The sequence below is a fragment of the Pipra filicauda genome, unplaced genomic scaffold (assembly GCF_003945595.2).
Source record: "Pipra filicauda isolate LSUMZ 115617 unplaced genomic scaffold, ASM394559v2 scaffold140_size2443280_pilon, whole genome shotgun sequence".
In the NCBI taxonomy this organism is placed as follows: domain Eukaryota; kingdom Metazoa; phylum Chordata; class Aves; order Passeriformes; family Pipridae; genus Pipra; species Pipra filicauda.
The window spans coordinates 1,141,582-1,166,874 of NW_024103885.1; the positions used below are offsets into that span (position 1 = coordinate 1,141,582).

At 35.4% G+C, this 25,293-nt stretch overlaps 1 protein-coding gene across 1 annotated transcript in view; it reads left to right on the forward strand.

Moving 5' to 3' along the window:
- The first annotated feature begins 4,175 nt into the window (after positions 1-4,175).
- The window catches only part of DLC1 (DLC1 Rho GTPase activating protein), a 222,852-nt gene continuing 201,734 nt past the window's right edge, over positions 4,176-25,293 (forward strand). The window contains exons 1-2 of the mRNA XM_027735935.2: positions 4,176-4,324; positions 19,299-20,466. Coding sequence (XP_027591736.1) covers positions 19,408-20,466 — 1,059 coding nt within the window. The 5' untranslated portion in view covers positions 4,176-4,324; positions 19,299-19,407. The remainder of the gene's footprint in view (positions 4,325-19,298; positions 20,467-25,293) is intronic.

Genomic DNA, 25,293 nt, shown 5'->3' on the forward strand with positions numbered 1-25,293 from the left:
CAACTTTGAAAATGTTTTTTAAAAGATTTGCCTCTGTTTGCCTCTGTCTTGAGTACTTTCAGCAGTTCCAAGGATATTTAAACAAAATAAGGGTTTGTTTTCCTATTCTTCAGTCATTAGGGGAAATAGATCAAGTTTAAATATACCCTTCAGGAAAAAAAGAAAGATGTGAGCAAAAACTTTCATGCATTGCTTAAGTCAAATAAGAATTCAGGTGATCTTCTTTTATTTTTTTAAGACATTGCTTTCCCAGCAAAGTTACTTTTTAAGCATGCAAAGAGATTAGGTCAGTCCAAAAACCCTGATGATACTGTTTCACAGAAGAAGTTTGCATTTTTCATGCAATAAACCATATCTATATTGTGTTAATAATTTCCTGTAAGACTGTGGGATTCTTATTGATTTATGTAGGGATTTGACTGAGCAAGAACTAAACTAGGAAGAGCCTACCACCATGTGTAGTTCTAGGTCTAGAAAAGACTGTCACATCTTCAGACAAATAAAGAGTGACTGAAAATATCCACATCCGCATTATACTGATGTCTGTGTACTGTTACAACAGAAATTGCTTGACTAGTCTGAATTCTTCTCAGTTTTTTAATTGTTTTGATAGTTCTTTTTATATAGGATCATGTAAATAGCATATTATTAGTTTATCTTTCCATAATAGGGAAAAAATACCAGCTTCTACTAGGATAAAAAAATATTTTATGGTTTTGGATAAATAATATTTTATATATATGATTTTTTCTACATTGTTCTCATTTTATAATTATTTTAGGAAAAAATATAATCATGATAAGAATAGAATAGAATAGAATAGAATAGAATAGAATAGAATAGAATAGAATAGAATATTCTTCAACTAACACTACCTAAACAAAAATTAGAGTTGTTTGAAAACCTGATTTATACCACCTAGCTTTGAGACATATGGTTTTCTGAGTTACAGAGGTACCAAGAAAAAAATACCACCTTTGTGTTTGATTTAAGCTTAGAAAGAGCAAGGAGATAAATTCTGACATTTTAGTGTAGTCAGTCTGATCACAATGGAAGTGCATTTTATCACCATATACAGAGTCCAGCAGTGCTATGAACTGGTCTCATTAGTGAATTACCTTGTTTCTCATTACTGCTCTATTCCTCTATTTAACTTTTTTGGTTCTATTTATTGTTCAAGACCAAACAGAATTATCAATATTTTCAGACTTACATGTTCTGATTACACATGTTCTTTCTATTTTATCATTATAAAGTTTTATTAAAGCAGCTTAGAATGAGTATCCAAATTCTGGTTATTCCCCTCATTTCTGCAGGTGTGATAGCAAGAAAAGATATATAGGAGACAGTCTGTCCTCAGTTTTCTTAGAGAGGAAATGGACAGACATTGTCTACAATGTTCTGTTCTCTTTTTTAGCAATTCATCAAGTGCTAGAATATTTGAAAGTAAGTTGTCTTTTTGAAACTGTTTCACAGAGCAGACCATGTTCTAATAATGTCATACCTTTTAAATATATCCCCACTTATAAATTTTTTAATCTCTTTTGTTCCTGTGACTTGCTTCTGCAAAAAAAAAAAAACCACCTTATTTTATTAAAATCAAAGCTCCTTGATGGAACATTAATGAAGTTCAGCTGACTAAAAATAGTTATTTAAAAAAAAAATTAATTAAAATTTTGTCTTGAAATATTTGTTTCTTTTTTTGGAACAGTATGTTTCTATTTTTCATCACTTTTTTTGGTATTGTAAAACCAAAGAGTTTTAGTAAATTTTAACTGTAGAGAAACTAAAGGCTTTTTGTTTTGATTCCCATGAACATAATTTTAAAATTTTGCAATTTGTGCAATTGCATAATTGCAAATAAAATGTGTCCCTTCGCAGATTGTAATTTATTCACTGAATTCCAAACTGAAATCTTTCAGGGAAATAGTAAAAGTTATGGATTCAGTACTGAGAGTAGCCAAATACAGTTAAAAATAATTTTGAAAAGATCTTTACCTCTGAGGCTGTACTTCTGGCTGTTCAGAGTTTACCAGCACATGTGCTGTTTCCTTTTATGGGCTTCAAAGACCTCTGTCTTTGAAGATGCAGAGGTTAGGCTGGTAAGTCATTCCACTTAAGGTTGTCTACCTCCACTATACATGCACATGAAAGCTACTGGGAAAAATTTCAAACCCACTTCCATTTGAGCCTGCATGATTTTGTAACTAACTTTTAAAGTTAATACTGTAATTTTAAGGCTGAAAAGTGCATATATAAAATTACATGTATGACAATGAAGACCACATTTGGCAAATTTAGGAGATTCTAGCACAAAGTTCCACATGCTGAGGAACTAAAGTTTGACAAATTAGCTCCAGATATGACCATATTAGTGGAGCTGGAGACAGCCCTACAGGGCTGGCTTTTTTTTGACTTAAGAAATGCCCTTGAGAAGACTCAGTTGAGCTAATGAAGGCATTTTATAAACAGTTATAAGCTGTTGTTGGGGGCTGGTAGAAACTCGTGCATCAGCAGTTAGTAATTATGAAGTTTTCCTATCAGCTTTCAGAATACGTATCCTGTCCCAGTTGTGGCAGAGCTGCTGAACAGAGATTTTCTGGTCACTAAATGTCCACTCAGTATTTTGTGTATAATAATGTCTGCAGTGTCTTACCTCTGCATCTTTATAACTCCCTGTGAAAACCAGCCAAAGTTTCCAATCAATAACCTGATCAGTAACTGTAAAAACATTTGCTCAGACCAATAATTAATAAAGACGGTTTACACCAGCCGAAGGGGTCATCAGAGGGTAAATGGTGTATGACTGACCCACCTGGCAAGACGAATAAACTTAGCAACAGCGCTTTTTTCTGTCTTGAAAGAAAGTGTAAAATAAATAAATAAATAAATAAATAAATTTTTACATGTTGATTGCTAATATGAGTCACACTGACCTAAATAAAATAAATATTGAATAAGTTATTTCACCTAAATATGAGACCAGTGGCCAAACATGGGATTTTGCATGTGTTTATTAGTAGATTTTGTTATATGAATAGCTAATATTTATTACTAATAAATGCACTAATTAAAGCCATACTCGTCATTTCCATTAGCTTACACTCAAACTTCTTTGGAGCTGTCTGTCTGGTTTTAATCAAAACCAAATGGTAATCCAAGTTCTCAGGCTGGAACAGCTAAGAGGAAGTCATTCAGAGGAGGCAGAAGAAAGCAGAAAAGATAAACAGATGATATTCACTAAATTTGTGTAGAGCAAAGGATGTCGATGCTGTGGGTTACTCTGGAGACATGATTCAGGCACCCTGTCAGACTGGAACGAAGTAGTTACAAGTGTTTTATGTCAGCAAAATACTAATATGATCAAGATGGAGTCTGTCCTTTTGCTTTTGCAGAGCTGGATTTGTGTGACTCTTGAGGATTCTCAGAAGAGGTAAAGCAACATGTACCACTGCCTGTGATATGACTGTGTTTAAACTGTAGCATTCATTTTCTCAGATCCAGCTTATTCTCTTGAGTAGAAATACAGTTTTAGCGTACGTGTTAAAATGGTATCTCTGTATATTTGCTCTACAGAATAGCACTAGATCCTTTGTTCATGCAATGTTTTAATTGGGTTTAGACCATGTTGCTTTCTGCTTGTTTCTACCTGGTGCCAAAGACCAGGTGTTTCAGAAATGTTCTCCTGGATAACTGTTACCTTTGCGTGAACATTAGAGATGCTTAAAGTATTTTTTTTTAAAGGCAAAACAAACTAGGAGGGAGGGGTTTGAAAGCATTTTTACATTATGTAGCTGTAGTACAGATCTTCATGTTATGCAGAAATAGCTCATCAGTTTATTAAGCTAAATGTCTTGAAACACTCGGTCTTGTCTTTTTCCTTTTCCCCCATCGCTGTGTGCTCTTTCCTTGGCGCAGGCAGGCAGGCTCGCTGTCTCTCCCTCTCCCTCCCTCTCTCAAAGGCAGGAAATACTTTTCAGGCAATCTGGGCCTGGTTGTTGAGGCCCCTTTCACAAAACATCAGTCTGAATTTAGTAGACAGAAGTCACTGGGAAAAGCTTGACAGGCTCGTGCTTAGCTAAGGCTCCCTCCAGCTGCAGAGGGAGTTTTTGTTAGAATCACACATTGAGCAAAACTGCTTAGAATAGAGCAATGATCTCAGTAACGAAATCTGAACTTTTATGCTAGCAGGAGCTAGCTGAGACCGGGCTCTTTTGTTTGTTTGTTTGCTCCTTCATTTTGTTGTTGGGTTTTTTTTTTTCTCGTTTTATTGACCAAATATTTTGGGAAGGTCATGTCCAAATTCCTGATTCTCTTCATCTAGGTAAGGCTGTCTTGGAATCTTTCTATACTTTAAACTATCAAAAAATTTAAAAAATAAGAAGGAAATAAAAGAAAAATCAGAAAAGAAACAAGCAGCGGAGTGTTCTGCGTTCAGGATCTCAGCACTAGAACTGGAGGTAAAAAAATCTGTAATTTTAAAAATATACATTTAGTTGTAGACTGTGGCAATTCTGTTTATCAAAATATCTATAAAAAATAGATCTATAAAAATATCTTCATGTACATTTTTCTTCGTCTTTTAAAAATATGTTTGATATGCTGGACCTTATTTGCTTTCTTATATAAATAGAGCTGTATGGTCTTGTTTGCATATTTTTTAGTGGACATTAAATTCGAAAGCTAGAGGTGTGAACGATTTCTTTTTTCACCACATTTAGCAACACGGAGGGCATTTAGGGCTATGTTTTTTTCTCTCCCCCCACCTTCCCTTCACTCCCCTCCAGCAGTAGTGATGATGATGAGTGTTTTATGTAGATATATCAGTTATACCTCTGCTGGGCTTGTTCTCTAGCCTTTTCTCAGTCATAGATGAAATTTGTAGTATAAGTGACAATATAGTCTTAAATGTGTACGCTCTAAATCTGAAATTCCAAGGTTTATTTGTTGGCTTTAGCTAAATTAGGTTATTTTTAGTAACTTATGATTAGATACACAGTTTGCTGTGTGCTGTGCTAGCATTTAGAAGAGGAAAAGCAAGACTTAGTAAATGTCAGCTAACTATAATTTTCAGGAGGGAGTATGGATTTACTCAGTCTTTTTTTTAACCTAGTAAACTTTTAACTAGTAAAAATAACAAGAATTTGCTTTTAAGGGAGAAATTCAATATGTTATCCTTGACTGATATGTGAATGGATGAATATTTTATGTAAAGTTGTGATTTAATTATTAAATTGTCATGGATATCAGAAGCATTTCTCATGGTAATCTACATAGCATTCTTTGTCTTCCTGGAAATCTAAAAAGACAGTTGTTGCTTATAAGAAATCTGAAAGATTCTTTCTTATGTGCATCATTAAGGTTCCATATAGTTACTGGCCAGACTGGTAACTAAAGAGGAGTAGTCTGTTCATGTATTTCAAGAATTTTTCAACTGTGCTTTTACTGAATATTTTTCAAAATGATTGGTGAGTAATGAAATGACTTTGTGTTGTGGAAGGGCATGAAGACCAATAAATACTCCATAATGGAGTCAAGTATCTGCTCTGCAATAGATTGAGAGTTGTACATTTTACTGCCATTTGGGTAGAAGAAAGTTGTTCCTAGTGGTCAGAAGTGGCTCTGGATTGTGAAGGGCATGCATCTGAAGGGGGCAAGGAACAACCAGTAGGCAGCAAATTTTTCCTGATTATATTCTGAGATGCATTTTAAAATCACAATCACTCATTTGCTTATGGACAAGTCTTCTCCAGGTAGGTGTCCTGGTCTGGGAGAACTGTGATATGTAGGTAGTGGGACTAAGAAGTTGAGAGGAATCTGAATGGCTGAGTCTCTTTGTCACTTGCATGAAATTTGTGCTGGAACGTTGATGTCTCAAAGGATTTAGCCTTAGTGCCTTTCACTGCACAGTGTTCCCATACTTACTTCTGCGTATATTTGTGCACGTATTTAGTATTAGTGAGTACTTTAGTTAAACAGAAGAAAATATTCCATATCAAGCAGTCGTCTTCTGCAGCTCTTCTGGGTTTTAAAGCATGTAATGACCTCATCTGACCTCACTTGCAGATGAAAATACTTGACACCTGAGGCAGTTGAACTACAGGGTAGACAACAGAATAAAACTCAGAAAGTATTTTCTCATTTAACTCTGTAGTTTCTTGTAGACTGTAAGAAAATGTAACACAGATAGTTGCCTGCCTTTTTTATTTAGAAGGTTTAAATAAAAGTCCTGAAGACGAATCATTGTTCAGCTTCTGGTTCTACTTAGTCTAACTTTTCCATTATACTAACCTTATTTTGTTTTTTTAAGATATGGTTGTTCAAGAAAAAAAATTCACAGAAAACCTACTGTCTAAGAAAACCTCTAAAAATTGTTTTATAGATACATAGCAATAATGAGAATGAAAAATGAGTATCTAGAGTTTTTTGACCTTGCTCTGTTCCTTCAAAAATGTTAATGTCCTTAGTTTGAAACAAGAAAATAGCCCAAGTAGTTATATCAAATGACTCCTGTAAAGGAAGTTAAGAATTTATTTCTGCAGCCTCGAGAATAATTAATGCAAGTGGTTATATTCATATAATAGAAATTATTTCAATAGACTTCCTTCACCATAGATTTATGTGCCTGCAAACTTACTTTCTTTTAAACCTTGTACCTGTTGAACTTTGTGTTAAATTCCGTAATTAAAATACTGGAAAAAAAAGTTTGTATAGTTAGGCCTAATTCATAAAGTTATCCATAACATGAAGCAATCCCTCCTAAAAGAAAATTAAACCCAAAGATAACAGCTTGAGTGGCCAGTTTTTAAATAGGTAAAGTTTATAGCAATTCTGTTCAATTGATGAGCTTAAAATCAATTTAAATTATTCTTTAGGTGGTGGAACAATCAAAGGATTGGCTTTTGCACAAGTCTCAAAAGTTAATTAACTTTTTTTTTAATTGTCAGAGGCATTAAGCTGCATTTTTTAGGATAATTTTCTGTTGTTCTTAACATGAATTTTGTTGGTGAAATGTATCCTCCTTGTTATAAAGCATCCCTGAAGAGGGCGGTAGCAGAAGGAGGAAGGGAACTTTTCTCTTTTCTCAAAAATGACATATTTTAGAGTATTCTCCTTTTTTCTTTTAGTCATCTGGTTCCATTTTCTGTTGTTTGTTTGTCTGGAGAAAAAAATTAAAATATGGGTTTTTTTTATTTTGATGTTCTGTTCTTTTTAGAAAAGGAAAAGCAAAAAGACAAAAACAGAGTAACAGAGGGGCCAGAGTAATTGAAGTAGCATATCCAGAAGGGCTCGGTCTTGGTTTCCTTCCTAATAGGAGATACCCTCTGGACGTCTCTGATCCAACATGTCACTCAAAGTGGGGTCAACTAGGGCAAGTTGCTCAGGGCCTTGTCCGCTTGGGTTTTAAATATCTCCAAAGATCATGATCAGTGTTAATACATAGTAAGGACTTTAAGACTGGCTGTATACACAGGTGTGTTTTTAATACATGTGTATATATACATGTACATGTACATGTGTACATATTCATACATGTATATATAAATTTTACCCCAAATCAAAAATATACAGAATTTTTGCATACAAATCCTATATATATGTAAATATTATTTTATTGTAATAATTACCAATATTGAATTTCAATATTTTTATCATATTTCACCATTATTATTTGTTGATGATTTGAGGTACTACTTATTTAATAACAGTCTGTTGGTAGAGAATTTCAAATCCACTCTTACCATAATTGCTTGTTTCTCTTTAATGAAGAAAATCACTTATGTTGAAATGAGAAATGCCTGGAGTCTTATCTGTGGTGTATTGTACATCAGTTACTGAACACAAATACAGAGGTTTGCCTCAGGCTGTATGTATCTGCATTAAAACTAGTTTTACTCATATGATGTATTCTTTACTTCTACCCCTCATTCTCATACAGTCTTTTTCTTATGCTGGTTTGTGATATTTCCTATTAGTTATTCCAATGTACCTTATGTCAAAATCTAGTAGATTTAGATGAAATGTCCTTGAACTTTAGGAAATTTTGTAAACAATTCTGTCACTTCTGAATCTCTACTGGTGGTACTCCCACCCTCTAGCTCATTCTTTATCAGTTCTAGAGTTTTCAGAATAAGTACGTCTTATTGATGAGAGTTTCACACATGGAATCAACCATGACAAATACTCTTCAATGCTAGAACAAATAAATGTTCCAAGTTGAACGACATGTCACTTGTGGAAGTTCACCTTATGATCCAAAATTTTACTTTGGATAAGAGGGAGGCAGTGTTGAGTCTCAAATAGACAACTTCATTAGATTGAAAAGTGAGGAAAATCTGAAGTAATATGGAGGATATTTGCAAAGTGTTGTTCTGCTAAGGGGGCTAAGGGAAAATGGAAGAGGCAAGAGGAACCGGTGAGAAATGTATCTAACCAAAGCAGTTGGGTTTACATTATTACAGCTATACAGCTGCACCTTATTAAAGAGCACTCGACAACTTTAATATTGTATTATTAACATCTTTGCTAAGACTGTCACAAAATATGAACTTCTTTTAATCTCCTTATGAATTTTTTCATGCAAGATACAGACATGTAATGGGCAAGGAAGACTTGCACTGAGTTCCCTGGTTCAGTCTAGAGCACTTAACTGTCCACTTCTGGGTAGTTCCGAGAAGCTCAATGCACTGGAAGTTGTACTTTTAAATTTCTTTTTTTTTTTTTTTTTGTCCACTAAATGGAGATATCCCTTTTCATTTTTCTTGAATTGTATATCTTCAGGTAACACTGTTTTATCAGAGAGGTGGCAGCTTTTAATATTAATGCACTAAAATAAGAAGTTTTTGCTGAAAGGATGGTCTCTAAGAGTTTTACGCTCCACTGCAGAGGCTGGACTTTGAGGATTCCAGGTTCAGAGACAATTTTACACTTAGTTCCATTGAATACCTACGTGCAGATGACAGTGTCTTCTTGGCAACTTCCAAGTGTTGAGTCACTGTCAGCATAATTGGATATATAGCTAAAGATTTTAGAAAAGCTTTTGTGTGTTGTGTGAGAATTGGTAGCTGGTAAAGGAAATAGACTTGAATTGGTTTTAAAATCAAGGGGAAACCTCCACATGAGCTCAGGACGCATCTGGTTTATTTTTTCTGTACTTATATACTCAAAAAACATAATTTCCAGGGTTGGGCATATCTTTCCAGGCAGGCTACAGATGATGAGTAGGAGAGTATCATTATAAAATCAGGACATCAGCTGACGAGTTTGGAATTGAAGCACTCTGGAAAATACTGTGGAGAAGGTCTATTGACTATGTCATATTTACAATATGCCTGTTAGAGGCAGAGAGAAAGGAGATAAAGAAGTGAGATACATACACTGTACAAAAGTCCAAAACAAGAATATTATAATGAAAAATAGTAAATTTCAGGATTATGTTTGAATGCAGACTTCCCCTCCCCCCCCCCAGTTTCTGGGGGGAAATTTGTTGGGGGATAAATTTATAAATTTTATTGGGGATAAATAATTTTATTGGGGAATAAATTAAATTTTTTGTACTCCCTTCAATGCAGAAAGAGGACTTAATTAGGTTCTCCAGTGCATTTACAACACATTTAAACATTTAAAATGCTCAGAGTGCATTATATGTTATTTCTCTCTCTAGTTTCAAAGAGATACCTGGTAAAGAGCCATTTTGATTAATTTTTGCTTTTCACATATTCAGCTACATTCCAGAAATATTTCCTCAGTTTGCTCTTGGAACTTTTTTACAGGTGCAATAAATTGGGATTTCAAATGATACTGTTAGTGATTCATTCCCATCAAAAAGCACAGTCATCTCAGCAGTCGTTCTCCGTAGACTGTCAATATTAACATATTTGTCTTTCTCGATGGGAGAAAATGATTTTCAGCTCTTTATATACAAAGTATAGGCACAATAATGTCTATAATATTTTTCAGTCATGTCTGCACCAGGAATGAAAACATGCCCCCTGCTATTCAGTAAGCAGGCTAGTTGCCAAAAGTCATTGTCCTTAGTGCCGCAGATTTCATAGCTCATGGCTATAATGAGCAACAGCAACTTTTTTTTAAATGGAAGCACCATATTAGAACCTTAAATCTAAAAGGCAACAGGAATACATCTGGTTAATTTATATTGTTCTCAAAAGGACCTCATGTAGTTAAAAAATTTTTCACTAGAGTTGTTAGCAAATGGAATTTCTTCTATTCTGGGGGAAAGCGGGGAGAGGGGGAGGAGAGAAGGGGTGTTGATCTTATTACCCTAATTCAGAACCAAAAATAATAGCCACAGTTTTCTAGGTTTCCATATCTCGTGGGATGGCCTTTTCTCATTTCGCGTCTTCTTTTCAAGATGCTTACAGTTAAACCATGGTGTAAAGGGAGGTGTAAGGAATCTGCCAATTATGTATCTTTTCTCTTCTCTGGGAGTGGGGAGCTGAAATGAATTGGGTGATGAACTTTCCATATAGAAGACGTCCTAGGCAAAAAAAGGACTTTAAACCTTTACATCTTCGATTACTTTTCTTTATTCCAAAGAAATAAGCAATTTATATTATGAAATCAAGACAGTATATACATAATTTTCACACTACTAAATTTTGGAGACCAGCAGACTTACAAATCAGAATCACTAGATATCATGGCTCTGATTTTCTTCTTGAAAAGTCTATGCTAGAAATTATTTTTGGTTTAAAATCTTTTCTCTTTCTAGTGGGCAATTATAAATATGATAGCTGTGTTGTCACTTTGGGATGATGCTGTGGTGAAGAGAATAGATTTGTGTAAGAGTTCATAAGACTTCGATGCTTAGTAATTAATGTATTAATTGTACTAATTAAATGTACATAGTAATGTACTAAAAAAACCCTAACAAAAATATAACAAATCCTATAATTGTACTAGAAATTCTTGAGAAAAGAGTATTTCAGTATTTTATCGAGTATTCAAAATAGGACGAAAACAAAAACTTAGGTATTTTAAATTTGGAGTTTAATTGGTTTTGATTTGATATTTCAATTGGGTGTAAATAACATAGATCTTTAGTAAGCCTGGATAACTGTGGATCAGTTTGGATCCAGTCATTTCCCCTTTCTCATCCTTGAGGAAGAGGTTCAGCTAATCTGAGGCTCAGCACTGGAAATGAACCAAATACAAATACAACCAAACTGAAATCCACTGTAATCATGAATTGACTACAAGTAAAAGCTCTTCTTTGTATGATGATGAGCACTGGTAATGCAGCTACTTTTTGAGGAATAGAAAATAAAGCAATTCCATGATTTATGTTTTCTAGCAATAAATTAGGCATATTGACAAAATTTGGGCACATACCTTAGGAACCAATAATATTTTCACAAAACAAGAAAGACTTTGGATGTCTCTGAATGAACCACTTGCCAGCTTGACTTTATATTTTGTAGTGTCTAATGTATTGAGATTTTATAATACTGCTGCAGAGTATTCCAATTTTTGTAACATGTTAGCTGTCTTCTAAAGAAAGGATGTTAACATCCTTTCTTTACCTTGAGCATATTACACATTTTCACTGGCAGTAAACTACAATGACCATATATGACATATGTCAGAATCTGTAAAGCAGAAAAGAAAATAGTTTGCTAAAGGATGAAACTGATCCTCGAAGGAAAGAGGAAATCCTTATCAAGTCAGAAGAATGATTTCAGGTACATTGCTTGATTAACTTCTTATGTTGTATTTCTTGCATCAGAAATAACAAACTTTTTACAGTATATCTTTTATATTTACTAAAAATATAGCTTCTATTTATTTACATGCTTAAGCAAGAAAAAAAAAATCTTCTTTCTGTTTTAATATTTCTGCTTTCTGTTTCTACTTTGGTCTTCTGCAAGTTCCTGTAATATGAGGCACAATGAATGAATGTTCTCTCTCTTCATGATACTGCTGATTTTTATGTGATTCTAAATCCTCTTTTTCCCAAGCAGGAAATGGTCATGTATTTCATGGCTCCTCAGACAGAAGCTATACAATACTTATAATCCTTTTTATTGTTTTTTGCTAGACCTTCTCCTACTTTATTTCTCTTTCTGCAATGAAATTACCAAAATTGCATTTAGTTTTCAGTTCATTGCATGAGAGTTTTAAAAATATTATTTTGATATGCTACTGTATGCTCAGTCTCTCTTTTGCCTGTTGTGCTACATTCTTTGTAATTTTCACTGAGTTTGAAATTCAGTTCTAGATTACCAGCCACAGTGACTTAGTTTTGGGTTTCTTTTCCTGATTGGTAGCAGATATCGTAGAGAGTTGTAATATGTATTTATAGTTAGGAGTATTTTTTTAATCACTGCATGCCATTTTATTTAGTAACAGAGAGTTTCATGTGCAATTTTATCTCCTAGCTCTCCACTGCATTTGGGTTAAATTAACAAATTTCATAATTTCACTACTTTTCTTGTTCTGAATAATATAAAAAGCACAGGTTCTAATAGCTGCTTTCACAAATCTGTTCATGATCTCCCTCTTTATATTAATAAATAAATAAATAAATTGCATATTCTCACTTCTGACTTTCTGTTTAGTGTCTGGGGTTTTTTAATTTTTACTTTCATTCTTAATTAGATTTTTCAGCCAGTTTACTACATATGGAAATCAGATTTGCAAGTATGTAGTTCAAGACCAAGTGGTCTTTATATGATTTGATTTTAAACCAGCTTTTGGTGCATTCAGTCATTGCTCGCAGCACTCCAAGTCTATGTGTGCAGAGCAATTCCCCCTGTTCTTCCCGGCTTCTCATTCTGTGGAGATACTACTCAAGAGGCCTAGTAAGGAGTTGGGGATTTGTGGGCCAGAAGTCCCTCTGCTTCTCCTTCCTTTCAATGATCAGAAAGAAAAGACTGAAAAAAGTCTCTCTCTTATCCTAGAAAGGCTATACTTCCCACACCCACTTCCAGTCCCTGCTCAGGATCCCTTCTGGCTCTGTGGCTCTCCCTCAAGTAAAGCTCATCTCTGACTCCATAGGCATTTGTGGTTAGCTTGGAAGAACATCCCTCTTGAAGCTCCCCAAATTTCTCCCTCTTTATGTGTCTCCCCTTTTATTCCTGTGTTCAGAGGGGGTAACTTGGGTACCTTTCAGAGTTACAAATTCAGTAATATCTCATTTGAGTATTGTTTTTCAATTCTAACATTTGGTTCATGATCACTTTGTTTTCTTGGAGTCTCTTCTAATAAATGCTTCAATATGAGTCGGTTCCTCACACTTATCAGAGGGTTGTTATCAGCTGTCTTTTTTTGGATGTCGTTTGATCTACAGCTGGCCAGCAATTTTTGTCCTGAATGGCATGCAGAATGAAGCAGAAGAGAAAAACTTTAGGTGATTTGTGTCTAGTAAGCTGTACTGTCTCTATGGCCATAGGGGTTGCTTTGATTTGGGTCCTTTAAAAGCAACTTTTAAAGCAGAGGCATATATTACAATGTACCTGAGTCAGTCAGTTTTAATATACCCGTTTGTCTTGGTGTAGGCAGAACTTCCTTAGCTTTTCTTGAAAAGTGAGATTATCAAGTACTCATTGCATATTTTCACAGAAGCTCAAACTCTTCTCTTGCAGACAATATGTCTCGGGGTGTGGATTTCTGTCAGATATTAATTACTTACCACCTTTTGCTGCCTCATAAAGAATGTACCTCTATTTCTGTCCAGTGATTCATGGATGAAAACAACCAGTAAGAGATCTCATAAAAAAAAAAAAAAAAGACAAATACCATGTGAAAAGACATTATTGGCATATGTTTGTGTTTATTTTTACAAAAATCAGCATCGGCTATATTACTAGTCTGTGTCCATATTTATAAGTGCATCACATGCTTACACATGCAAATCTCATCATTAAAATTTATATAAAATATTTCTTTTTTTATTTAATTCTGAAGACATACTTGTCTTAAGAGTACTGTGCTTTTTCTGATATTTAGAATAAAGTAGTAAATATTTTCAAAATAGTTGTTAGTTCAAACAGTTTTTAGTGTTTGGTCTTAGATGATTATCTTTTATATGTAAAAGAAATTAGGGAAAATGCATCTGGTACTCACTAAATTAATATCCTACAATAAATGATCCACATATTTTTTATTCTAGGACAGCAAGGTCTATAAGCCTGCACTACTGCTTATATAGAGACTGCAGACAAGGTGATCCTCCACTTCAGTAAAATCCAGAGGGTGGAATATGTCCAGGAAATAAGAGGATGAAGGATTACATTTTAAAAAACAGGAGATATTTTAAAATAAATAGCTGAGTGAAGACCTAGAGGCTTATGTTTTATCTCAAATTATTTGTAAACAACATTCTCTTTCAGAGATTGGTATGGCATTACTGAAGGAACTGTATGTAAGCCAGACCAGGAAGATGGGACATGAGTTTATAGGAAACAGACCCTGTTCACTTAGACTTCCTTAAACAAAGTTTACTGACTGGGGTCACAGACCAATGAAGATAAAATAATGATAACAAAATAAATATTTCTTCTTGATCTCCATTGCTTACATGTGCCTGCTATGTAAAAAATGCAATGAAACAGTCTTTCATCTTCTTTTCAGTTTGTAAGCTAATGCTTTGCCTAATTAATTTCTTCTTTTCTTTTTTTTTTTTTATTTAAACTGAAAAGATTTGCGTCCCATGTAAAGCATTAGCAAAAATGTAATTCCCCTGGCATGATGGTGAGACTTTACTGCCTGGGCTGCCCTCTCAGAAACTTTCCTGCCACTTAGACTTCATAAACTCTCCCGTGTTCTCTGCAACTTTGTCCCTTCCAAAACTTTTCTATTTATTCCAACAGGGAGGTCACATATAGTTCAATGAATTGTCAGTATGGTGGAATTGGTGAAAGCAGCAGAGATGTCACACTTGGGTCAGTGGAAGTCCTTGCTTTGGCCATATGTGGATGCCTCCAATGTGTCCTCTTGCACAGCACTGTCTTCCTTATGCCTGCTTTTGCTTTTGCCGTAGCCCTTCCATCCTAATGGGATGGAGTTCACTGTCTCAGCTTGTGTGGTGGCTGATACTGCTGAATGTCTTCATGTTTCTGTCCTTGCTTCTTTATTCCACTCTGGGAAAAACAGAGTGGGCTCCACTCCTGTGTCCTGGAAGGCTGAGAGAGGAGATGAAGGACCAGAGAGCCCTGGTTATGTGCCTCTGCCTCCCCACTCTTGTAAGTGGGATGTTTTTGTGTCCTGTCCTAAGCCCCAGAAGGAAAGCTGTTCTGACAGGTCTGGGTAGTCACAGATACAGACATTTGAGTAAGTCTCCTTCCTTCCCTTTCCATTCTTACTCTAGCTCCAAGTCCTAAGTCTTCCTGCTGCAGCTTTTGCAGTTTTCGCAGGTGTCAGTAGGTATTGGGTCTGTTTAAGGATAGTTCTTGTAGACCACCATGTTTTCTTCAGGAGAGAAGCAAGAGAAGGTAAAACATGTGTTGAAAAATGCATGGCATAGCCAAACCTGAATGGAATTTCATGAGACAAAGATGATGCTTTGAATTTCAAAAGCCTGCTGGAAACAGTTTGAGTTCCTCAGAAAAAATCACAGGAACCTTAATTGAAGCAAAGTGTTAGACAATCTAATTATAGGAGAGCTGACCAGTTCATCATCACTTCGTGTTTTATCAGCTGTAAAGTAACTATCAGTTTTGTGAGACTAGATACAAAGCTTCCAAAATAAGCTAGCATAAAAGTTTGCCCAGTTTTCATTTCCATTATGTTTTACAATGAAAGGAGACAGTCAGTAAATTATTATAAAATCCATTTAAAATGGCATCTAGTTTTGTAAACAATGTGAAGCATCACAGAGGGTTCTGGAAGGGGGTCTTGCTGCAGTGTGATCACCCACTGCTCACTTCCATTTCCTTTGGTCAAGAATTGTCTATTGGATCAATGTTGCCAATATTCCTTAGTTCAAACACACGATCAAGAAATTTTATCCAGGAGAAATCTTTATCATTTGTGTTTTTGTTTCAAACCCTTATTTTTCAGAAAGTTAATAGTACTAAACTTATGCTATTGAAAAGTAAAAGCAAAATATGAGTCTGAATTATGGCAACAGCTGAGTGGATGGTATAATGACAGATGCTTCAATCAGAAGAGGTCTGCTAAACATTTCAACGCACTGATAATGGCTCATCTGACTGTCATAAAATTCAGGAGAAATCAGATGCAAAGGTTTCTAATTGTGGGATGGCAAGAATAGAAAGTGAGAAAGGCAGATTCTTCTTTCCTTGGGTGAAAGTACAAATGGACTTGGGAGGGGCATTTCTCAGAGGACAAAAGATGTTGCATGTCAAGAAAAAAGAGCAGCAATAGCAGAAAAGCAGTGATCAAGGTAGGAATGCTTTCTTTTGCAAAGTGGTGGTGCACTTTGTTCTCTGGAAGAGAAAGGAGAACAGTTATGAATTTCATTCAGAGGTCTGGAGTGGTGAATCCTCCAAGGCATAACTTATGTGCCTGCATGTGAGTGAAAGGAAATAAGTTGTCTTGAATAAAGAGGTAGAAAAGAAAAAAGTTCCTTATTGGCCCATAAGTGTCAAGCAATTAGAGCAGGAAGATAATTTCTAAGCTAAATTGTTTAACACAGTCTTTGAGGAGTGGAGAGGGAGTGGAAGAAGAGTAGGCTTCCACCAAACTATGGGCTCCTTCATGTGCCTTGGAAATGACGGGATTTCAGGAACTAGTAGGTGAAGCTGTCTGGAGAGGGGGTGTTTGTACAGTAGATTTTTCATATTTAGTGCTTATATATGCTCATATGTTAGAGAATATTGTGACAATAATTAGAATAATATGACAATTAGCACAATTGTCATCCCCTTATTTGTCTTGCATTTCAAGCAAAGTATTTTATATTCTTTTGTTTAATCATTTTTCTGCAGTCTATGAGGCAGCCAAAACTAGTGATAGTGTGAGTAAAACAGAAGGGTTCTAAAGTAAAATTTATTTGTTTTTCAGTCTCCATGAAATATAACTCTCCACATAAAAAAATGAATAACAGTAAGGGATCTGTTCTCCCCTTTCTGCACACGTGTAACTGCATTTCGCAGCAGCAAGATTAACACACACCCATTAACTCTCTGAGAGCCTGCCTTCTGCACATTAAAAGCAGCCTAAATCTTAGGTAGGTGGATGCATGTATGTCACTGGGAAGTTGTATTTTTTAGCTTTTTACCCTTAATATTACTAGGGTCTTTTCTTGGTTGAGAGGGAAGAGAGATGGAAGCTGCAAATGATTTGCATCCAGGTGCAACTCCAAACTTTGCTCATGAAGGACAGTAAAAATCATTGAGCCCCTTCTAGTAAACATGGCTCTTTTCAAAGGTCAAAACAAAACATAGTGGTGGTTGTAAAACTAATTTAATTGGTTTTGAGGAGCTTTAGAGCTCATCAGAAAAAGGTGCAGCAGAAGTTAAAAGTATTCTCAGTATTGATTTTGCACTCTGTGGTAATTTTGGACCACACACACTTAGAAATAGCAGGAGAGTATAAGATTAATTGAAGCCAGAATAAGAATGCAAATGTGCTGCAAATTCATACAATAATTTGACTTCAGATTTTAATATTTAGGCTTGCTTTTATATCTGACTAGCAAAGAAGACAGAATTATAAAATTGTATTAACTTCTTACTACTAAATTTTGCCTCTGAAAGCAGATAATTTTTTGGCCTGGCTCTGTGTGTTATTTTCCGTTTTGCTCAGCCTCCCACACGCTAATGACTTCTGCATGGAATTCTCTTACCCTATGAATATATATTCTTTTTAAGCAGAGTCTCCACAGAGTTGGAAAATGTGAATGTGAAATGAAGCTTGCCATCCTAAAAGGAGGTTAAAGATCTAGAAGCGTGTACAAGTCTATTCTGAAAGCCAGTTTGTCAAGACATAATTTACGGAGGTTCAGTTACACAGGCATAATTCTGCATTTCTTTCAGGATGAATACTTCTATACCTTCAGGCATGTGATTTGTCAAGGCAGCTTTGTGGCCTGGTGGGCAATCAGAATTTGCCTTAGTGGACTGAAACGACCCAGAACAAACTCAGTACTTTATCTTCTTTATTGCTGAAATCAATAAGCACATCCATGCTAAGTGCTGACAGTTCTTATGTAGAGAGTGAAAAGTAGAAGCACCTGCTCCTTGAACTTCTAATGTTTCATGAGCCAGAAGTTTTGTTTTCTTCTTTGACAACAAACTTGTTAATTATATTTTATAATGCATAAATTAATATGAGATATTTTCTTTGTGCTAATATATACATGCAATGACACAAGATTAATGGATCTCAAATGCCATCATCCAGAATACCTAATACAGCAGTCAGCGCAAATTACTCACATAGAAAACCAAGCAGGGACAGTGGGCTCTGGCAGAGCTGGGCAGTCCAGGTAAGTAGCAAAGCTACAGCCAACCACACTGTCTCACAAGCTCCCTTCTGGAGAGTCCTGTCCTAAATAAGAGTTTTCTCCTTGCCTTACACTAGAAGGTAGGGGTTTTTTCAGGTTTATAATGTATTTGAGGTAAGGAAATATACCAAAAGCTTAAATTAGTTTTTCTAGAGTTGTATTTTGAGGGGTAGGACTAGATGACCTTTAAGGGAACCTTCCAACCCAAACTATCTTATGATTTTATGATTTTATTTTTTAATTACTCTACAATAACTGATTGCCTCTGCATTTGCATGTAACATTTGTACTTACAGCTTGTCCTGAAGAGAATGAATAATAACAATAAAAATGAGAGCCACTGAATGGGCCAAAGATACTCAGAAGACAAGTGGTTTATAACTTTTATAAATTCAGAATAACCATGAAGTTCTGCTCTATCTCTTTGGGAAATAGCCAGAATTTTGCACTCCACCGATATCTGTGGATGAGGAAGAAATAAAAGTAACTTTGTGTGCAAGCCAACCATAAGATCTAATGCCATTTATACCCATCAAAATTAGTAGCTTATGACAGATACAGTTAAGACAAGCTTGTTATCAAATTTTGGCTCTGGAGCTGCTTGCTTATTCATGTGCCTGTTTATACCATTTTTGTTTACCTGATACTGGAAAGTAATCACAAAAAAAAAGTTATACTGAATTATGAGTGCTGTCAAGTTTTGTATCAAAAGTATTAAACTTTAAAGAAAATAGTCATTTAAATTCAATTTTTTCTGGTCCCACAGTCTTATCTTGTTTTAGACTTTTGTTTAAACTGTTCCTTCCCTTTTATTTTCTCTTTATTTGGAGTTGATTCAATGACACAGTCTTTTTTTTATTTCTTGCAGATGTTGAAATGATGAAACACTCTCTACCTCTGGAGCAGTGCACAGCAGCCATGACATCTCTGGTCCTCTGTGGAAGGTACACTGCAGCCTGCTGCTGAACTATTATGACATGTCTCTAGCAATCAGAAAGAAAAGCTGGGAAGAGCATGTGACCCAGTGGATGGGATTGGCTCTGGAGTCTGTGGAGTATAATACAGCATGTCGTCACGGACTTGTAGCTGATAACTTGCAGACAAGTATGGAAAAAGATGAGGTTTTGAGTGTGGATCGGAAAGAAAAGTGTGCTTCCTTTCCAGAGTGCTGCTACAGTGGAGAGATGACTGGCTTCCCTGAAAAGCAGCTGGGAAATGTTTCAAAGGAGGTGGATGAAAATGATAACCATGAGGATGAGGAGCATTTTCTGGAGGCCAGCACAGAAACCCTAGTTCATGTGTCTGATGATGACGATGATGACTATTCAGCACTCAACCTGGATAGTGTTAATTACCACATCACTGCTGTAGGAAGTGAACCAAAAGATGAAGGGCAGAGTTTAAATGGAGCAGGGTCCTTAGCACAGATGGTACCAATAACAGAGGGTAACAAGGCAGCTGAATCATCTGGCTCAATTGGAGATATAAGTGAGGAACCTGGCTGTGACACAGTTCATAAAGAGGAGATGAAAAAAGATGATGTTTCTGGCAGTATTGGCCAAAGCCTGGAGCTTTGTAATTATGAAGGCTTAAATGAAGTAGTAGATGTAGAGAAAGAAAATTGTTTTAATTCTCCAAATGTGAAAGAAATTATTATGCCTGGGAAGCAGCTGCTTCATACTGCTGTAATTGCACAACAGCGCCGGAAATCTGATGCTTTCAAAGACGGGCTTGGAAAGTCTGAGTGCAATGTGGTAGAGAGTGGGATTTCTTCTGAATCATGTACCAGTAGTGATAGACAGCTCTGTTCAGCAGTGGAATCCAGCAACTGTCTTATGCAATCTCCTCCTTGCTCTCACATCCCAGCAGTGGAAAATGGTCTGGATGAAAGAGGTTTCACAGAACCTCAAGTGGCCCCTGAAAACAAATGCCTTTCAAATGTCAGTTCAGCAGAAGACATTCAGTGTTTACATGTAAGGAATCATTTGACCACACAAGAATATTCAGACAGTCAAGTGAAACTGCGCAAAAGAAAGGTAGGATACTTATAGGCTGCAGACATTTTTTTGAATGTTTTCTCCCAATTTCTTATGACGATGATACTGTGCCTAATTCATTGCAGAGAAAAAGTGGTTTTCAGCTTTGTTTCATCAATTTATCAAATTCAAACTGTTTCAAGACACCTATGTCTATACAACAACTAAATTTTAGGAGCTCTTTTTAAGATCTAAAAATGGCTGAGTTATAAACTTGTATGGTGCCTTATATTCACTTAATATATATTATTTTGTATGCTTCATACATGCTGTTCAAAGATATAAGTGTCTTCTATGGGTTTGGGTTTATTTTTGGTTTTCTGCTGCTATCAGGTGTCATTATCTGTTTCCTCTGAGGAAACAAATTGTGTCCAGGAGTTTGGAAGCCTTATTGAAAAAAAGAGAACAGGGGAAAAGTGCAACAAAACTTTAAAAGGGAAAAAAAGGAGCAGAAACATTTTGCAGTAGTTCTTTGTTTTTTAGCTTAGCCCCATGAGCTTATGTTCTTGCAAAAACAAGTATTGCTGATTTTGGAGCAATGTTTTGTAATTTTAAAGCAACAAGAGAGTTTCACTGTCTTCACAAAATAAGGAAGGGTATCATTACAAAACTGTAATGGGCAGATTCTCTGGCAATAAAACTCCCATTGGCTTTAATGGAAGGAAACGTGCTGACTGTGGCACTATGGAATTCATCTTGAAGTCTGGCTTTTCCAGCTATGCTGCTTATTTTAGCTAATAACCAATTTGTAATTGTTTACTTCTCTCTGCCTTTTTACATTTAACACCATCCAGCCTCTTTTGTCTGGCTTTTTTTGTGTGTGTGTGTTTTTTCTTTTTTTAATAAATATGGTTTCTATTAATTGTGTGGGTTTTCTTCTATCAGGTACAGTGCCTCAGTAGCTGTTTCACTAAAGCACAAATTCACATATCTAAAGTACTCTGTACCAACACAGCATCCTGAGCTGCTGGCCATTGTTTCCTTGTGTTGACCCTTTGGTAATATTAACACTAGATTGATATGGTCAGAAGCTACAAGCAACTTTTTCAAAAGGTTTCAGAAGCTCTCAAAGCCAGTCTTCCTTTTTAGTTCATGCAATCACAGTCAACGCAGCAACTGCTCAACTGATCTCACATTAACTATGGCTCAGAGTTACAATTAAGAAACAGAAACCTGTCTGGCAGTACCAGACATGCTAAACTTATATATCTGTAGAAAATGGTTCAAGTTTAAAAACAGAAAATTAACCAAATTAACATAATATTTGAGAACTAACTGACTATTATAACCATATTTTCAGCTGGTCTACTTTAGCATTTCATTTTCTTTTTTTTAAGTGTAAAAGTAAAAACAATTATATTAAGTATAGTTGCTGATGTCCATGTATACATATACATGTATTCATATTGTTAGCATGCTGTATTTTTTTAATAGCTTTGATCATGCTAGTATCTCCTTGTATTTTGTTTTGAGGTCACGTACTCATCTTTTAAATATATGTTTATGAGAATATTTGAGAATGTATGTACTATTTGTGTTTGTGCCATTAAATATTTTAAAAGACAGAATATAAACATTCTAGTGAGATTAATGGTGAGAAAACCTAAGAAAGGATATTAGCATAAAAAGGAGCAAAACAAGGAGTTGCTTCAAGGAAGGTTGGGCATTACGTGGCTGCAACAACTGTGAAGTTGTGTAGTGTAAAAGGGATTGGAGTCTGTAAACCTGAAGGAGACCTCATATCCCTTTGGTTAAAGAAATCTTTGCCAATCACTGTGAAACGTATGGCAAACAGGAAAAGATATGATCTGCTATCATTTGTGGTATTATTTATCTCTAAGTTCTCAGGGACTTTTACAAACAGCATTCCTGCATATGGGATTTTATCACTTATATCTAACCATGCACTATTTTACAAAAGTCTGTCTGTGTTGGTAATAGTGTGCAATGAAAAATGTGTCTATGTTTATAAACTTCTCCTCAAAGCCACTTCTGTAATTTTAAGAAAACATTAGAAAAACTAGACTTGAAACTGAATCCATCCATAAAAGCCAAGTATTTGCTTTGCAGTGACAGGAAGACTTAAGGGATTGGGTATGGCATATAAAACCATTTCTCTCAAGGTCAGCAGTTCAAACAGTGCAGTTAAAGCCTAAAACACAGCACTGTCTGATTAATGCTCTGTGTCAATTATAGTTGCATATAAATATGTGCCCATGAAAGTCAGAATATGGGAAAAGGCACATGGAGATGAATTACTGAAGGTATTTGGGCACCTAAATCTTGAGGTAGCACCTTGGTTGATCATAGAAAGGTGCTGATCTTTAGACACTTCCATGACAGTTAAGAACTTAGGACCTTAGAGTGGACACCATTCTGCTCTTTCTGGTAATAAATTCTTCTGAAAATCTGTTTCTCATTAACATATTTTAAAGTGCTTTTAATTATGGCAATAGAGCATGACCTTCCCTCTTATCTTTAGATCAGCTGTCTCCAAACTGAAGCTGAGGTGAGAGACAGTGTGGAATTGCTATGCTTGCTCTGCAGACAGATGCAGATTTGAGGGCTTAAGGGCTTAAAGTTTAGCATCTTTGACCAGCACTACCTCCATATCAGTAAATTGCTTTAGTCATGATGGATATACTGACACTGAAGATGCTTTTTTCAAACATGTCCAGCTGCTGCAGCATTCTTTGCTTCCTCAAGTCACCAGAGTTCAGATGGTTGATACACAGCAACCATCCTTTGCTTTCTCAGAAAGACTTCCTAAGGCTCGGAAATAGGAAGGACCTGAATTTAATTGTGAGAAGTTAATGATGTTAGGTCTAATTTAAAGATACACAGTAATCAAGCTTTCCTGTTTCTGTGTTGACTGATAATCAATTCAGTTTATCCACAACATGAAGTTGATGGTTATTAATGATTCAGAGTAGCAGAAGCATAAATGGATTAACTATATGTGGGTACAAAAACTAGACCCTTCTGTATGCTTTTCTGGCTTAAATAAATTTTAAAACAGTCACTTCACTTGAGAATTGTGCATTCTGAATTTCCAAAGATTGGAATAATCTTTGGAAATAATAAGCAACAGCTTATTGGGGTATTGCAACAGCTCACATTTTTGTTCATATGTATAAGGCAAAAGAGCATTTAGAGAATAATATTATACAAAACCAGAAGAGTATCAACTATTAAGAGAATACAACAAAAGGAGAGTATTTAATTACTATACACTGATTTCAAAATGGAAGAAAATGGCCATTATCTTATAAACAAACTTTCAAATTATTGCATGTGCCTCATTTTATGCATTCTCTAAGCTGCTTATCTCATCAAGCTTAGGCAAAGCCAGAAAAATCCTTGCTGGGGCATGTTGAATAGGTGCACAAATTAAGCAGAACTCTAACGCGTTAATTTCAGTTCTTTTACATCACAAAAAAAGCTACTTTATTCAGCATCAGCAAAAAAAGGTGGATTGAGGCATACAGTTTCACAGTACATTCTCATCACTCACTTCCCAAACACAATCACACCTGCAGTGTTGCAGCCAGCATTTTGTAAATACAATTTTTAAAACAAGGCTAACACAGCTCTTTTGAATGATGGATCAGTAAAGGTATAGAAAGTCATCATGGTGAAGTATCATTCTGAACATTTTGATTAAAAATCCATGACATTTAAAAAAAAAGTAAAGCATCAATAAATTCCACCTACAAAAGAAATTTTGGCTTGTTCCCTATATTTCATTGTTCTTCCACACTCTCCCTTAGATTTTATTTCTAGAGATCATTCAAATGTGAAGAAAACAGCTACAGAACCAACTGTGACTGTTCACTTCTCTCTCCTGTAGGATAATGTTATATTACCTATTATGTTTAATAAAATGCAAAATGACCTATGACGGTGGGGAAAAAAAAAGAAGCAACAAAACCACCATATATAATGGGAATTAGCACTGGGTTCAATGCATAGGGGATTATAATATCCCTGTATTTAAGGAGAGGTGGAGATGAAGGATTGAAAATCGTTCTGCATGCAAAAGGAAAGAATTACTATTAATAGGTTTTTTAATAAGGCTCAGGAAGTTGTAGTTAATATTTTAAACCAAAATTAAATCCACAAGCTAGTACCAAAAGTTTGAGGGGGGGGGGGGGGGAATTGTGAAAGGATAAACATGTTTTCAGTCAATGTACACAAACCTACAAGAAATATGTTCTGATTTGATCCAGAGTAAATGCAGGAGACTTTCCTCACATGTATATGGGCTGCTTTGAATACAATATAGTTCAATATCTGAATGTCAGAAGAAAAACAACTGAATTAATATAGACATAAACAATTACATATCAAAATTGTTCGTTACCTGATCAATTGTTTTCTTAGTTTGGATATTTACACTTGCATGCCTCTACACTTGCAAGTAAACAAGTTTACTGAAAATCTGTCATTTGTGGCAATAATTCAAGTATTTTTCATGTCCTATGTTTTATATTTCAGATTGTAAACATGTAAGAAAAAAAAGTTGCTCTGTAATCAGCCCTTTTTGGTGTACAAATTCCTTATCTCTCTTTTATGAGACTTTTGCTTTTAATATTTACTGCTTGCAGTTCTTCATGGTGGCCTGCTTAGAAGCTTTCCAGTTTCAAACAATTGATGTTATCTCAAAGTCATTCTTGCAAGACCAAAGAATATAACAGTCAGTGCTATTCCTAATGCTCACTATTCTTGCTATTATTTTAATTAAGATTTCTAGATCAAATGCTGTGTGCTTTGCAAAGGATATTTAGGGAAATAGCTAATAACAGCAGCTTCCCCTGTCAAAGAGAT